The 16,859-nt window shown below is 51.1% G+C and overlaps 1 protein-coding gene across 1 annotated transcript in view; it reads left to right on the forward strand.

The window, feature by feature from the left end:
- COL6A1 (collagen type VI alpha 1 chain) overlaps nucleotides 1–16,859 on the forward strand; it is a 64,633-nt gene that overhangs the window by 21,675 nt on the left and 26,099 nt on the right. The window contains exons 15-20 of the mRNA XM_030580726.1: nucleotides 482–544; nucleotides 2,675–2,737; nucleotides 3,455–3,508; nucleotides 3,593–3,628; nucleotides 4,691–4,753; nucleotides 11,882–11,944. Coding sequence (XP_030436586.1) covers nucleotides 482–544; nucleotides 2,675–2,737; nucleotides 3,455–3,508; nucleotides 3,593–3,628; nucleotides 4,691–4,753; nucleotides 11,882–11,944 — 342 coding nt within the window. The remainder of the gene's footprint in view (nucleotides 1–481; nucleotides 545–2,674; nucleotides 2,738–3,454; nucleotides 3,509–3,592; nucleotides 3,629–4,690; nucleotides 4,754–11,881; nucleotides 11,945–16,859) is intronic.

Genomic DNA, 16,859 nt, shown 5'->3' on the forward strand with positions numbered 1-16,859 from the left:
TTTTCTAAAAATCATAAAATAACCACATTAGTGTAGCCTTTGCCCGTTCATTTCTGTGTGCCAAGTTATGTCAGTCTCTTAATTGTTCCATTTGCCAGAGGTTAGATGACCAGTTATTTCCCATCTGTTGATGGCACAGCACATTTTGCTTTATTGGCTTTAATACAACTTTCAAATTTAAACATTATCACTAGAATCCACCAATGAGACTTAAAAGCGGCTTTGTTTTAATTTATTTTTAATTTCAAAAGCAAGTCAAGGTTTACAGCATTTTATAAGAAGACACAGTGTCGGAATGTGCCTCTCACAGCCCCAGAGATATCTAGCTCAAGAATACTTTAAACTTCCCCAATCCCTGTGTTTCTGACTAGCTTACTTATTCACCTCTTCATTCCGAGTCCCCAGAATGTGATAGGCTATTTAGTAGCGCTTGAGATGTTTGATTTTCTGCATATGTTGACAATAGCCTGGTTTTTAATAGGGATTCCAAGGCCCTCCTGGACCTAATGGAGATCCTGGTCAGTACGGACCCAAAGGACTGAAGGTGAGTCATGAGTCACACCCGGTGTTAAATCAGCCATGATACATCTCCAGCTTCCCTCTGTCAATGCTGTGGGGGTTGCAGGGCACTCTGAGCTCTGCCCCTGCTAAATGTTAATGCCAGGAGGATGAAGTGAGAAGCCAGGAAGATACACGCCCAATCCAGCATGAGAGAGTTGGAAATCATGCTCCTATTAACAGTAGATGGACGGTACTGGCCCTGTTCTCTGCCTGCCGTGTGGAAAGGGGATTTAATTGTTTAACAGTGTGAGGTGTCTCTAATTGTTGTTAAAGTTTCCTTGGCAAATCCACGTACCAAAATAAATAACGATATTGCAGCTTCTACTTCATTACATTGAACTTGCAGGGCTAACTTGGGGCAAAACTCTGGTTAACTCCAGTGGAACTGCAGGTGCCCAATGCCTCTGAGAAGCAGACTTGCGATACCCAGCGCTTTTCTCTTTTTGGGGCTAGCAAAGTGAAATTGCCCTTTTTTGTTCCATCGATCCCTAAAGTTCATTAGCATTAATGGATAAACAGAAACACCCTGCCACAGCCCATTTGTATGTCTACTCAGTGGGATTGCCTTTGTGGAGTTCTGGAGACCAGTGAATCCAGCAGCCGAATGTTACGCCACCTGGTACTACAATGAGCCATACCATAAGAGGCTAAATAGTGTTAAAAAGCACACTGGTCCTGGCAGTGCTAGGACAGCTAGCAAACAAGGCATTCCTTGGTCGAGCAGCCTTGGAAATGAGGTGTAGGAGCTGCTCAGTCATTCATCCATCACCATGCTGAAGTGCACAGGTCACTGGCCAATGATAATAGACTTCTATCTAGATCAGTCGTTCAGACTGGTGATGAACACAGTAAAACAGGTGTCTGGAGAGCTGCAAAATGGAAAATGTTATCATGGCATTAGGTCTTGTAAGTCTAGGTAACAGAAAAGAATGCTATTGGCTGACACCGGGTGAGTTCTGAAAGGGCTTAAAATGTCAGCAGTTAAACGTAGACTCCGTGGTTCAGACTGTACTGTTTGTAACTCACTTCGGAAAGGCCCAGACTGACACAGACTACTGGGGCCACCAAAAGGTTCTTAGAAGTTTATGGGGCATCATGTTTCCTGTCAGAGGCTTAACTGGGCCACTTTCAGCTCTGTGGCACATAGCCCTGTGATTTTAAGAACAGAAATGTTTCCCAGCAGATGAATGTGCAGCTGCAAATGTAAGGGGGATGTAATTTTGAAGCCTTGATATCATACTTGTCCCAAGGCTTTCCGTGTTCCTAGAACATTTTCACCAGCTGAGCTGTTTGCTGTGCAGCTCTGAGGGTAGTCTCAGAGGTTCCTTTAATGGAATGTCTGCAGGGAGCATTACACTGCTCATCTGGTGTGCAGCAGTGTAATGCTGCTGTGCTTTTCATGAAGGTTAATCTCCAGACCTTTGTTTCTGGAAGGTTCACACCATGGGGGCCAAGCCAGAAGAGAGGCTGAATAGTTGTGTGAATGTGGAGTCAACTCCCAACAAGAGACAAGGCATTTTCAGAAGACTGAGATTGATAATTTGGGGCACAGTAGTCAGAATACATAGGCCACTGTGATTCATCACTTCCTCTGTTAGTGTTATCAGTTCCTTCACAGCTTTCCAAGCAACCTGAGATAGTAGCAGAGTGCACAGAACAGTTCAGAATATACACAAGCAATCCTTAGGGGCAGAGCAAAATGGATGCAGGGATGCAGAAGCCTCGTGGTTAAATAAAACCATCTCCTCATCTCTAAAACGCCTTCCTCCTCTGAGATGTATAAACCCAGCCACTTCACAGCTTTGACTGCAGATGGCTCAAAGTGGCGAATTCCCTTCGAGGTCAGCGAAGTCCCTTTGGGTAAATCTGCCAGGCTTAAATCCCTGTCATTGGTGCGGAGAGTATCCTAATGCTCTGTTACCCAGGGCTGAGCTCTCTGTGGCCAATGACAAAAATTGGTCTGACATTTGAAGGAAAAATGGCTTTTGGTCAGAGCTGGGAGCTGGGTCTGGTTGCTTAAAGTTTGATACAACTAAACTCCAGGGTTCAAGATGGACCAGTGTGAGCTGGGTGTGGTGCTTCGTATTTATAACACCCTTTATCTTTTGTCAAGGGAGAACCTGGGGAGTCTGGGAACTCTGGCAGACCTGGGTATACTGGAAACTATGGAGACAAGGTAAACCACCTTAGCAACCAGACTGTCCTCAGTCCCTGTGCTCTATCATCTCTGCCCCTGTTACTGCTGGCTAGAGCTGCCATGTAACTTCCAAGTATCTATGCACGGCAAGAGCACTTCTCGGCCTTTGCTTTCTGGTTTCTTCTAAAAATTCAAACTGAAAGGAAAAATTAATTTTTTTTTCACAACCCCGGGGGGTGTGGGGAGGGAATGTAACAGGACGTGCTGGCAGTGCGACCAGTGGGGAAATGTTTGGTTATTTACACAGCTCCTCTTTGGGTCCAGTGGTTAGCTGGGTGGAGGGTGGGGGGTCTTCTCAGTGGGGCTATATGGCCTGGCCTTCATCCCCAGAATGCTTATGCTAGTGTGTCACTGTCCTCACCCGAGGAGCCCCATTACACGTGAGTGAGGTTAAGTCCATGCATAAGTATTTACAACAGCAGGACCGTAACCAGGGGCGCTGGAACAATTTGTATAGTGGGAGTGCTGAGAGCCATTGGACCAAACTGTAAACCCAGGATATGGTGGAAAGCACTTCAAGCCGGGGGGTACGACAGCACTCCTAGTTCCAGCACTTATGGCCTTAACCCTTTCAGTCTGAAAGCTGTATTGCTTTCTCTGAAGACTAGATCGACTGTGTTTCTAGTGCACAGCTAGTTTGTTACTCCAAATCCCTGTGGTTGATCTTGTTTGCTTGTGTCTGATTTGCCTCTTTAGGGACAAGCTGGCAGTCCTGGTGCCCCTGGAGAGAAAGGGGAGTTGGGGGATGAGGTGAGTCATGTGTGCGCCTGCATTTGGCTGATTCGATATGCTGGCACTTTCGACTGTATTAACACTGTTTTTATGTCTGCTTAGGGAGCTCCAGGCCAAGTTGGCCCACCTGGAGAAAGGGTAAGAGCGCCCTGCTATACTGTTCTTGCGGGTCACAAGCCATGGCGGGATGGGGGCCTGGGCATGTCTGGGATTGGCTACCCTTCAGACGGGCTGAGGTGACTGAGACGTAAGCAGAGACAGGCTGGGACTGGCTGAGAATGATTGGGGAGCCCTCCGAGCGCATCCTTTCCAGCAGCTCCCTGCACTTAGCCTGCTCTGAGCCCTGGGAGTTCTGCGGCTAAGTCAGGCCATTCTTTGGGGGGCTCACCTGGGAGTGTTGTTTAAAACCCTGCAGTCGAATCTGTCCCCAGGTAACACTGATGGAACAGGCTGGAATCTGGCCACACATTCCTCCATTGCCTCATTTAGAAACTTATTCAAACAGAGGTTAACTCTCCCCCTCTCCCTACTGGGACAGCTGAGCAAAGGGCTGTTTCTAGTTTGTGTATTGCTGTGTTCGTGTGTTGTAATGGTACACATGTGAGTGCATTAATGCAGTTATAACCCTGTGACCCATGATCCTCAAAGCTGAGGGAGCCATTGCTACTGCTATCGTACCAGCGCTGGACAGGCCGCTGTGCAAACAGCCAGGTGTTGCCCTGAGGAATTCGCAGTCTGAAGTGGGGGGTCCGGTAGTCGCTCAGAGATGATAGACTAGGAACCAGGGATATATCTGCATAATGAGATGGATTATTTCTCCTGAGGGAGGAGGCTCTGGGGGAGGAAATCTGTGGAGACCCCTCCCCCCTTTGTTGTTCCATCAGAGGATGGTGATTTGGATCCATCTCCAAACCTGGTAGATATCCAGGTATGGGGGACCTTGCCATCCTCACTGGGGCCCTGTGCTCTGCCCCAGCTGTGGCCCCCCCTTGGCAGTCCCTCCAGCTCCTGCTGGCTGCGGTGGCCTCTGTGAGGTGAAGAGAGGGGGGTGTGGTGTTATTCACATGTGGTCGAGGGGCGATCTGCCCCGGGGCTGGGTGACCATGGGCCCCTGTGATCACACTGAATGATGCAGCGTGTCCAGCGCTGACTCTTGTGCGGAGCAGATTCTGAACCGGCACTCTGTTTCTTTCTAAACAGGGAGGCAACGGAGAACGAGGGCCACTGGGCACCCCCGGTATTCGTGGACCTAGAGGAGACAGGGTAACTATTCGCATGCACACAGCTGTGCCTCGCTCCTGGCTGGCTGGGCTCGCCACACCTGCTTCGGCACAAAGGCACTAAGCTGGACAGGAAGGGAGCTGAAATGTGCTCCCAGTTCCAATCCCCACCAGACGGCTGGCCAGTCCTGCAGTCCTGTCACATGCCAAGCTCCCGCTGACTCCACTGGGTGTTACGAGAGCCACAAGGCTGCATGCCTGGGGCCCTGCTGCCTGTCACCTACCCAGCTATTCCTGCTGTGACTCTGTCAGTGCCAGCATGCACTGCCATGGCCATCGCTTCAGTGGGCTGCAGCATGAGACTCCGAGGGACAGACCAGGGTGGGGGGAAGGGGCTGTGCAAAGCTGGCTTCATATCCCTTCATTGCTCCGGCATTCTAGGCTCCCAGCCCTGCCCAGCACAGAGGAGCACAGCTTGGCAGTTCCCAGGGGGATGGGGCTGGGGCAGGCAGAAGAGGAAGGTATTGACGTGGTAAAATCCTTCTAGCTGCAGAATTGCCTCTGGCTCCTCCGTGGCTACTTATGTGAAGTGAGCTACCTGTGAGCAGCTGGGGCATGTAGCTGGGAGGGAAGGAGGCGTCACATTCCCCTTCCAAGGGGACAGGCCTTACTTGCTAAAAGCCAGGGCTAGTGACGGCTGCTCAGAGGTACAGGTACCCCCATGGCCTGTGGGGCACTGCTGAGGTGTCTGGGTATGTCATGGGTGGGAGGGTGGGACCCTCCCCCCAGCAGCCCCGCAGAGCACAGAGCCATGCTGGCCACTCCAGGAGGCAGGATCCATGGCGCGGGTGACAGGAAACGCTGGCCATGCTCTCTGCTCCTGCCCGCCCTGTCTCCAGGAGAAGTGAGCACTGTGGGAAGCTACTGTCGCAAAGGCCCCAGCCACACACAGAGCAGCCTTCCCTTTCCCACACTGGGATGGCTCATCTTTGTCATGGTTTGGGGTAAGTAACGCCTGAACCTGTCTCAGGCCCAGCCAACCTGAACCTGACCTGGGAGTGTTGAGTCCTTTTCAGACCTGACCCAACCCTTCCCCCCAGAATCTGTATCGGCGCTGTGCCTCATCCTCGGGGCTTGGCCTGGAGCTGGCTCCCCACTCCCCAAGCCCAATGCCCATGACCTGTCTCCTGCCCTGGTGGCAGCTGTGTGCCCCATTCCTGCCAGCCACCGCCCCCTGCTGTGCTGTGTGTGCTGCGCAGCAACTCATCAGCACACTCGCCCTACTGCACCCAGCCGCTCCCACGCCGACCTCTGAGGGGATCAGAGACGACCTGGGTTGTTTCCCAACATGAGCAGGGCCCGACAGGTGTAGTTGGGCCCAGCTGGGTTTCAAGGCTCTGAATTGAAATCCCTCCCAGCTTGGTAATGGTAGCCTGGGAGGAGGCCGCCGAGAAGCTGCTCTGGTGGGAGGAGCTTGTGGCTAAGTGTAGAAAAGTCTCCATTGCAGAGAGGGGCCAGCCTGGGGCAGGAATGTTACTGCAACCCAATAAGTAAACAATGACCGTGTGGGAAAGAGCTTCCCGAAAGCAAGGGAAAGTGTGAGAGAGACGAGCCCCAGCCTTGGTCGGACTCTCCATGCCCTTCCCAGGGGGCTGCGGAGCCAGTTCACCGGCTGCACTCATGGCAGAATAAATGGCTCAATGTTTTCTCGCTGTATTAGCAACAATCCGGCACTCTGGCTTCATGAGTTTGCTGCTTCAGAGCTATTTTGAGGGCGAGTCTCTCCTAGCTGTGCCGGTGTGCAGGGCCGCTGCTGTCTCCGGGTACGTGTGACTCAGGAGGGAGTGGGTGGATGGTGCTGACCTGGGGGTGGGGAGCAGGAAAAAGTGTGTGTGGAGGAGAGGGGGATATGTCACTCGGCTCCCCTTTAATGAGGGCTTGAGCTCCTTGCGTGGGAGCCAGTAGGAAAATATCCGTGTGTCTGCCACAAGGTGACTCATCCAGCGGGCTCCGTTGTCCAAAACCAACATGCTGCAGACCTGGGTGCTGGCAGGTCATGCCAGGCCGGGGGGAAATGTACAGTTGCTTTGAGAGGTGTGGGTGATGAGGAATAGGAACAGCACCAGCAGGATGTACTGCACTAGCTTACCGCTGGTGGATTCCCATCTGTCCAGTCACTCCCTGTTGCCCACAAGACGGCTATGTTACGGGGCAGCCAGAGCACTAGCTGGGCTGTGCTCCCCATACATGCTGAAGGAAGGCCCCATGAAACCCTCCGCGAAGCGCTGACCCACACGGTGCGCAGAGTCAGACCTGCCTTCGGTGGAACCCGCTCACTTTGCCCACGTGGCTGAGCCCGTTTAAAACGCAGTGCAAAGTAACCTGCTAAAGCTTCCCAGCTCCACGTGCACACAGGGGAGCAGTATTTGCACCAGCAAACTAGCTGCCTGTTTTGCACAGTGGATTGCTAGTGTGGTGTTAGACAGGGGAGGAGGAGGGGTCTTTCAATCAATCTCCTTTGTTTTGCCCTTATTCCCGATACCCCAGCTCCTTCTGCTGCCCCAAACCAGGCTCTCAACACCAATCCACTTTCAACAGCTGAAGTCACCAAGTGAGTCACTTCCCAAAGGTCCCATCCATCACCCATAGCTCCCTGTGCTTCTCCTGCTCTGGGTCTCCTGTCGACCCCTTGCTCTCCCATGTCATCTGCCAGCACTGCTTCGCACGCCTTGGCCCTCTGCTTTGCAGCAGTAGGAAGTACTCAGCAAGTGTAGGAACAGCCCCACAAAGCCACAGGGAGAGCCAAGAATTCCAATGTTAAGTGCTGCACCTGGTCAATATGGTTTGCTATACTGGACATGGGGATCATCCATCCACGCAGCAAAGAGCTGAGCAACTCCCTATGGACTGGGCAAGCCATTGCCCATGGTTCTGACTGGCAGAGCATCCCAGCCAGGAGGATCTCCCAGAGCCTGAGCAGATGTGCCAGCATGTTAGGGCCATCTCTTTGCCTCTGCCATAAGGCAGGGAGGACAGCACGTGTGTCCTGAGACTGTGACACTGGGGCTGGATGGAGGAGGGAGGCAAAGGCTGCTAAAGGCTATGCATGCCCCAACATGGAGCCACTCACAGCCCCTCTGGGAGACTCCAGGTGATTCTGAATGTGCCCCATTGGGAAGGTAACCCAGCTAGAGGATGGATAGAGGAGTTATGGGGTTGCTGCCATAAGCAGCAGGCTCCTTAGGCCACTGTCACTCATTTCTGCATCAACTCTGCACTCAGAGGTGGAAGCCACCTGATGAGAGAGCCAAAGGCATCACAACAAGCCAGTCTTGCTACCAGACGGAGAGGGGGCCTTACCTGTGGGGTGCTACTGCTGGTGCATGAGTGGTCAGTGTCCATGGGGTCAGGGCTGGGATCTCCTGCCTATCCTAAAGCCCTGGGCATTTGCCATAGAATCGTACAAGGCCGGGCTGGAAGAAACCTTAAGATGCAGGACCAAGGAAACCTGGACCATCCCTGAGAGGTGGTTGTGCAGCCTGTTCTTCAAACCTCCAGTGATGGGCATTCCACAGCCTCCCTAGGAAGCCTGGCCCAGAGCTTAAGCTACCTGGAGAGTTAGAAAGAATCTCTTAATGTCTAACCTAAACCTCCCTTGCTGCTGAACAAGCCCATTACTTCTTGTCCTGCCTTAAATGGACATTGAGAACCATTGATCACCATCCTCTTTATAACAGACCTTAACACACTGGAACATTAAAAACTTTCCTAAAGCCTGGCCCACAGAACTGGACACACTACTCCAGCTGAGGCCACACCAACACAGAGAGTGGGACAGTCACCTCTCATGTCCTCCATTCGACTCTCCTGTTAATATACCCCTGAATGATATTAGCCGTTTTCACAACTGCATGACATTGTTAACCCATGTTCCATGGTGATCCACTATATCCCCTAGATCCTGTTCAGCAGTATAAACACCTAGTCAGTCATTCCCCATTCTGTAGTTGTGCATTTGGTTTTTCCTTACTAAGTAAAGTGCTTTGCACTTGTCTTTATTGAATTTCATCTTGTTGATTTCAGACCAATTCTCCAATTCCTCAGGGTCATGTTGAATTCTGCTCCTGTCCTCCAAAGTGGTTGCAACCTCCTCCCCTCCCTGTCTGGTATCATCCGCACATTTGATAAGCATACTCTAACCTCCACTATCAAAATACTAACAAATAATGAACAGTACCGGACCCAGGACTGACCCCGTGGGATCCTACTAGAAACAATCTCCCAGTTTGACAGCAAACCATAGATAACTGCTCTCAACCAGTTATGCACCCACCATACAGTAAATTCCTCTGACGACATTTCCCTAGTTTGCTGGTGAGAATGTCACATGGGACTGTGCCAGACTGCTGTGCCTTGCCAGCTGCCATGATGCCTTCCATGAATAGGTCCAATGCTGGGCTTTCCCAAGAGACTTAAAGATCCATTTCTTCCTGCCCTCTGGGGTGAGCTAGGAAAGCTTTATGCAGCTCTTATCATCTCCACCAGCTAGACATGGCAACTTATTTCTCATATCGCACCTCTGGTCCTATGTTATCTAGTTACATAGGCTGACTGACAGCAGACTGGTATGCACCCTGCTGCAATGAGTATTGGCACTAGAAACCATTAGCATGGTAGAGATCGACCTGATGTTATAGACATGCAGGGTGAGGCGTGTACAGAACAGCACAAAGGAAACTTTGTGGGGTTCTCTAGTCCTGCTTGTTGTTGGAAAATGCCCAAATTGTAATTTCCTGTTTACATATTGTGTCCCGGGAATAGCAGGCCCACTGTCTGTTCTTTGCAAGGCAGATGTGCATTAGAACGAAGCCACAATAGTGCTTTGGAATGAAACTGTTAAGAAAGATGCGGAGGCGAATTTCCAAGGCTCTGTTCTGGCTTGAGGGATGAGCACATTGCCAGAAACGTCTCCATCAGTGTTCAGGACCTTCATATTATGGTTTATATTTACTGCTTTGCATGGCCCTATGGAAGCATCTAGCTAGCAAACAATGGCTTTATTGCTCCTCACTTCATAGTCCCCCGACCTCTAGCCATCAGGCAAGGTTGTGAGTAAGGTATAAAGTGATGGAAGATTTATCTGCTAGTTTTACGGTGTGCCAATGCTGAGTGTGGCACAGCCAGGCTGAGGGACTGCATGGCTCAAAGAAGGCTAAAAACGCAAGGAGGGAGAAGTGAAAGAGTCTAGATTCTCATCAAGTGGGCCTGATGGTGGGGCTGGCAGATCTCCGGGCGGAGGCGAGCATGCCCAGTGGCTGTTGCTGCTGAGCTCACGAAGCACACCGCCGATGTGCTGTGCGTGGGAGTGGAGCTAGCTTAGCATTGCAGAGAACTGGCTATTTGCCTACATGGCTCTGAATTCACAGTGAGACTTAGGGGATGAGGCATTTCCTGACTGTTCAGAGCTGCACATTGCAACCTAACCCTTGCTAAGCTCCTTTCTTGGTGTGGCACATTCAGGCACACCCAGTGAGTGCCCAGGGATGGCACAGTTTCTGGGCTTTCTCTATAGTGTTCTCCCTTATGCAAAGCCCTGCACTGTGGTTAGTCATGGGGGGTCTGACTTGCAGAGCCGCGGTGCGAGGTTTCCTCACTAACTGGGCAGTCGGGGACTCCCTGCCGCTGGCCCCTAGCACAGAGAGCTCTGCTAGGCTCAAGGGTTCAATGCTAAACGCACATCTGTCCATGGGTTTCACAGCTGTGCTGAGCGGGGCTCTCCAAAGCAGGACAGAGAGACGTCCAGCTCCAGCACATCATCCATTTCAGCTGTAGGAAAAGCTTTGGATGTTTAACAGTACCAAGTTCCCAGGAGAATCCCTGCTTCCTGTGTCCAGTCACCGCCTCTCGGCCTCATCTCTCTCCCCCGCTCCCAGCGAGCCTGGCAGGCTGTACAACCAATAGGTGTGAGGAAGAGGATGTTAAGGGAGAAAGGTGGAGATCCTGGCCCTTTAAAAGCAGGAGGCAATGAGCCATTTCATGGCAATCCCCTTGGCACTGCAAGCACCCCCCATCCCAATATCCTCCACAGGGATTGTTCCTGGCCTTTGTTCCCTGGAATTCCTTGTCAGTTAGCAGATACATTTCCAACCTCTCTGCTCCTGCTCCCTGCTCAACATTGCAACAGGGCCAATTCCTGCCCCTTTCCCCCACACCACACTTTTCAGAGCACAAAGTCCCTAAGCACCTGGCAATAGCCCAGAATGGGTGGAGTTGGGAAGCCCTGTGCACTGTGGGAGATACACAACTCCACAGCATCAGAGGGGTAGCCATGTTAGTCTGGAGCTGTAAAAAGCAACAAAGAGTCCTGTGGCACCTTATAGACTAACAGATGTATTGGAGCATATCTGACGAAGTGGGTATTCACCCATGAAAGCTCATGCTCCAATGCATCTGTTAGTCTATAAGGTGCCACAGGACTCTTTGTTGCTTTTTATAGCTCCACAGCACACATCTTTCCAAAGCAGAGCTGAGGTTAGGACCCAGTTTGGAAAGAGGGACCCCAGCTCCGCTCTCTGTGTGCATGCAGTGCTAAAAGTATCGTCAGTGTGCAATGGAGGGCACCCAGCGAACCGGGGGTGAGAAAGGTTGGGCAGATACCTTGGCTTGACTATAAGATCATCGAGGAAGGAACCACATCTTCATAGGTGTTTATACAGCCCCTAGCACAGAGGGGCCTGATCCTCACTGCGGACAAGGGCTGTCATTGCCATACTCATTGACAGTGATAAATGAAACTTCATGTGAGTCATTGAGGCAGAGATGGGCCCAAACCAAAACCCTACATACAAATATCCCTGTACTTGGGAGAGCCTGGCTCTCAATCCATTCTGGTCTTCCCAGATGAACCCCATCTGCTGATGCTCAACCCTGCATGCAAACTCCCTGGGGCACTAGCTAATTTCCCACCTGATCTTTGTGACTTGGACCTATCTGGCTAGATGGCTAAGGATCCAAGGTGCTTTGTGTGTGGCTAAAGGTCTGCTTTCTGAAATGCTCCCTTTTCTGCCCACCTGTTCCTCTTTGCTCTCTCTGGCTCTCTGCTGCCCAGCACTGCAGGACTCTCAGCTTCCAAAGTGTCTCCTTGAGTTATATATTTTTTCTGCCTTTTCAGGGTGAGCCTGGCCCGCAAGGTGACCAAGGACGGGAAGGACCACTCGGAGTGCCTGGAGACCCGGTAAGAACATGGCTGATCCTTCCCCCCTGGGGAAGTGTGTTCAGATCAGACAGGGATGTGGCTAGAGATGGTGTGCATCCAGCCTTTCCTTCCCAGCCTGGACACATGCCCCCAGAAAGAGAAGCAGTGGGAGGGGTGCATGCTGGAGTCCAGGACCCCAGCAAGCCTAGAAAAATGGAGACTTGGCTGGCTGAGACTGAGAAAATTCCACATTGTTTCCTCCTCCCAGTGGAAAAAGGTGCCAGCAAGTCAGTCCAACATACTTGGAAACCTACGGATCTGAACAGCAGCTAAGCCTAAGGGTGAGACCTAGGTCCTCTTAGTCACCTGAGTCAGTGGGCTACTGGGGGGAGCATGATTTGGCCCCTGCATTGTGGTCTAGAGCCCTGTGTCTTTACATGGTCTGTTGTAAAGCATGCACAGATTGAGGGCTCCATTTCGGGGCAGCCCTGGCTTTCCAGAGTGCCTTTCCAGTAATTCTGCTCCTCCCATCACCAAAGCTGTGTGGCCATGGTCATGGGAGGAGGGGAAGCTGCAGGGCCCAGAGCAGTTTGCTGTGGGAACAGGGACATTTCCACGGAGACTCCCCCTCCCCCAGCAGGAAGCAGCTCTGGCAGGAGCAGCCCTGGCTGTCTCCATGAAGGGTGGGTGGGCGTTGAAGACGAGTGTGGGTTCTGTGCTGCTAGCTGAGTTTTGCCGAATGCTGCTTTCCGTCCCCTTCGGAGCTCTTACCGCTCTGTGCTAGCTGGCTCCTAGGGGCCCAAACATCCCCCAAATCACTGTCAAGGAGAGCAACCCTTGGCTGATCTCCCCACCGTGCATTTCATGCTCCCCCAGGGCATCAGCCTCCATCCTGCACTTGCTGCCCCATAGCTGGGAGGGGTAGGGCAGGTGAGGAGGAGGCCCCAGGGCAGGGCTTGTGGAAACTCACCTAGGCTCCACTGCACTCACCCTGCCATGTTCAGCCCAAGTGTGGCAAACTCCAATGGGAGGATTAAGGCGGGTGTTTATTTTTGTCACCATGCACAGTGATCCCTGCGCCTTGTGAGTACAGCCCACCCTAGTCCTGGGCCTGCCTGCTTCAATCCACTGAACACTGAATATCAGGGTTGGAAGGAACCTCAGGAGGTCATCTAGTCCAACCCCGTGCTCAAAGCAGGACCAATCCCCAGACACATTTTTACCCCAGTTATCTAAGTGGCCTCCTCAAGGATTGGGCTCACAACCCTGGGTTTAATAGGCCAAAGCTCAAACCACTGAGCTATCCCTCCTCACCACCTGTTGCTGTGTGCCACCCCAGCCATGTCCCGGGAGCCCGGTCGCAGCAGAGTGCCCCAAGCCTGGCGGGAAAAGCCGCTCCTCTGCTTTGCTGTACCAGAGTAGGGAGTGCTCAGCAGGGACCCACCTCCAGCTCCTTGTCCAAGCCCTTCAGCCCCAGCAGGCTGCCAAGCTTTAATCCTCCCTAGCTCGTAACACCGAGCTGAGCTGCCATGAGCTGCAGATACACCCGAGCCCCAGATACACTCCAGCCCCCTGGCCAAATGGAAAACAGCCACTAGAACACTAGCTCACCAGGGCTTCAGCTCTGAGCATCGGGGCCAGAGGACACACTGTCCTCTGCCCAAGTTAGGGGCGAGGGTAACTCTTGGCTGGACCCAAGATACAGCTAGGTGATGTTACAGAAATTCCCAGGTGACTGGAATACGACTCCTACATATAATTGATTCACCCCCATGGCAGGGCAGAGATAAGGCAGCACCGAATCCAGGGCTGCCAGGAGCCAGGTCTGCACTAAACCGTGCCCTGGTTGCCATGGCCCCAGTGGCCTATTACATCAACCCAGTCCCCGGTGGGTAGGAACGTCTGGGGCATGCCCCAGGGTGCTTGGTGGATCTATTGTGCTGGTATCATTCAGGCAAAGGGGCCCCGGGGAATCCGGCTTTGTGGGGCCAACCCTGCCCCTTCTCTCTGGTGTGGGGCGTGTCTTCAGGAGTTAGGTCTGTGTGGACAGGGAGCACAGCTACTTCCACACCAGCCTCCTCGCCTCCCCAAGAGCAACGAGATCACCCCAGAGGCACTGCAGAGCACACCCGTCCTCTCAGCACAGAGTTTAATTGAAGGCAGCCACATGGAAAGACGAATTGCGGTTGCTGGCATCGGAGCTCATCTGTAACTTGGTGCCAGCCACAGTTTGAGTCCTGGGAGCAGGACATTTTGTGCTGATGCTGGGCACTGAATCCAGTTAGCAGTGGGATGCCACTGAGCCAGATCCTAACATCCTTAACTGAGCCAAGGCATTTAACTCTCCGAGGGCAGCAGGATCTGGCCCGCTGACTGCTCTACATTATGGAGCTCTGCGCTGTCACTCGTCTGGAAAGGGTTTGGGTACAGGAGAGACTTTGGTTGTAGAAAAGCAATTTGTTTTTATGAGCATTTATGGTATTTCCCCTGTGCTGGCTAAGACTCTTTGCAAAGGCTTTTGCCAAGAGCAGTCATTTCAAAGGGCTCTGAAGTGCTTGCCTGTAACCTCCCTTCCCTATCTCCAGCCACTGCAGCAAGAGACCTGGCCCAGCTGGGCTTTGCCCCTGCCCTCATTTTATTTTTTTGAAATAAAGCAAGAACAGTTGGCCGGTTTCCCCAAATCTGCAACATGAGCCTGCCCTCGCTCAGCCATTGCAAAATGTGTCCTGGGACCACAGATATGGGCAGGGGAAGCCAGCAGCCTGCAGTGGCTGTTCTTTAGGATCTGGGGGAAGGAGGGAAGCAGCAGAGGGAACCGAGCCAGTGCGCCACAAGGGCCTGTTCTCCCGGTCAGAAGGGGAGGGACGGATCTCCGCTGGATGTGAGAAGGATGGTAACTGGTGGGAAGGAGAGAGATACATTTTAGGTTTTGACTCATGACTTAGAAGCACTTCAGGCCCTCGTACCATTTTGTTCTTTTAAAATATATATTCAGACTGGGGGGAAGGGCACAGACTGCATCTGTGATGGATCCTTTCCAAGAAAGGGACAAAGATGGCAGACACATGCTTATTCCAGACAAGTGACTGTTTTGGAATGTGGACAAGCTATATTCATTGGCCGCTAAGATGCTTCATTTGTGGCTGAGGCCTGTTCCAGATTTGAACTATGAATACAGACATTGCCCGAGCCTCAATGCAAACCTTGAGACCATGCTTTTAGAGTAGGTTTATAACTGGGGAACTGTTCAGGACAAGTATATTCTGCCCCCAGAAAATCCATCTGCAGTTGTTTAGTAAGAATCCCAGGCAGTGGGCCTGTCTCTGTGCTGCAACATGCAGAAGACGCAGTCTGCCTCCTTCCATGGAAGATATGATGGGCCAATCAATCACCTGTCAGAAGAGCAGGATATGTTCTAACCTCAGATCTGAGTTCTTCCCAGACAGGAGACTTGCTGAGTATCTTGGTCAGGTCTAGCTAAAATAGGTACAGGGTTCCAGTAAGATTTCAAAAGCAGTTGCGCTCTAAGATGTTTTTTCCATAAGCTAGGGGAAAATGCTTTTGCTCAGCCAAATAGAAAATAAATGTATAATTGGTATTGGGAAGGGAAGGAGCTTGGCAAACAGTATTTTTCAGGCTTGTTATCTGCGAGTTCTGGCTCTTGGAACGTATTTATCTTGGCTGAATGTAGGGGTCCTGCTAACCCTTGAGTCTCCTTCACTTTCTTTATGTCTGCGAGAGAATCTAGAGGTCAGTGTATTCTTGCTTTGATCTCTTTGTCTCTTTGTCAAAAGAAAGGCTATCAAACATCAGTTGTGTTCCATCCTTCCACAAGTGAACTAGCAGAAAGATTTATTCAGACATATCAGATGTGTCACAAGCTGATTTTATAGGCAAAGCTGCATTATAGTGGGCAAGGGCCATTTCAAGGGATATGAACTTCTTGGCCTTATTCAAAGAGCTGGCGCCCTGTATGGACCAACACTATTCCTATCCATTGTGTGACAGTTTGTTTAGAGGATGTAACTTTGCTGCTATGTTAGGAATGCAGCCCACACACAACAAATCAGACACCAGCCATGTTGCTCAAGAGACATTCTTTAAGGTCTCACCAGGACGTGCTAAAGCCTGATATCAGTCGGGACATTTGTAAGGAACAGTGTGATCGAGTGGCCACAAATAGTCATATGCACTGCATAATTTTCATGTGGGAGAGAAAGTCTTAGTAAGACATGCCTCAGATTGGTGGGATCCGGGAGTGATTGCATCATAGACTGGTCCCTCTGGGGGTTTTCAACTAACCCCATGTAAACTCAGGATGAGATGCAGAGATACAATTTCTATACACCATCAATGACAGCTTCTTGGAGCAGCACGTCCTAGAACTCACGAGGGGAGAGGCAATTCTTGATCTAGTCCTAAGTGGAGCACAGGGTCTGGTCCAAGAGGTGAATATAGCTGAACTACTTGGCAATAGCACCCATAATATAATTAAATATAACATCCTTCAGCAGAGGAGGGCTACCAAAAGAGCCCACCACAGCGGCATTTAACTTCAAAAAGGGGAACTACACACAAATGAGGAAGCTGTTTAAATGGAAATGAAAAGGAACAGTCACAAGAGTGAAATGCCTGCAAGTTGCATGGACACTTGTTAAAAACACCATAATAAAAGCTCAAATTAAATGTGCACCCCAAATTTTTAAAAAAAAAGAGTAAGAGGACCAAAAAAATGCCACCATGACTAAACAACAGAGTAAAGGAGGTGGTAAGGGGCAAAAAGACATCCTTTAAAAATTGGAATTCAAATCATTCTGAGGAAAATAGAAAGGAGGATAAATTCTGGCAAGTCAACTATAAAAGTACAATTAAGCAGGCCAAAAAAGAAGTTGAAAAGCAACTAGCAAAAGACTCAAAAACCCCAAAACAAAAACAAATTAAGTCCTTGAGAATC

This window comes from Gopherus evgoodei, chromosome 11, assembly GCF_007399415.2.
Source record: "Gopherus evgoodei ecotype Sinaloan lineage chromosome 11, rGopEvg1_v1.p, whole genome shotgun sequence".
NCBI lineage: Eukaryota > Metazoa > Chordata > Testudines > Testudinidae > Gopherus > Gopherus evgoodei.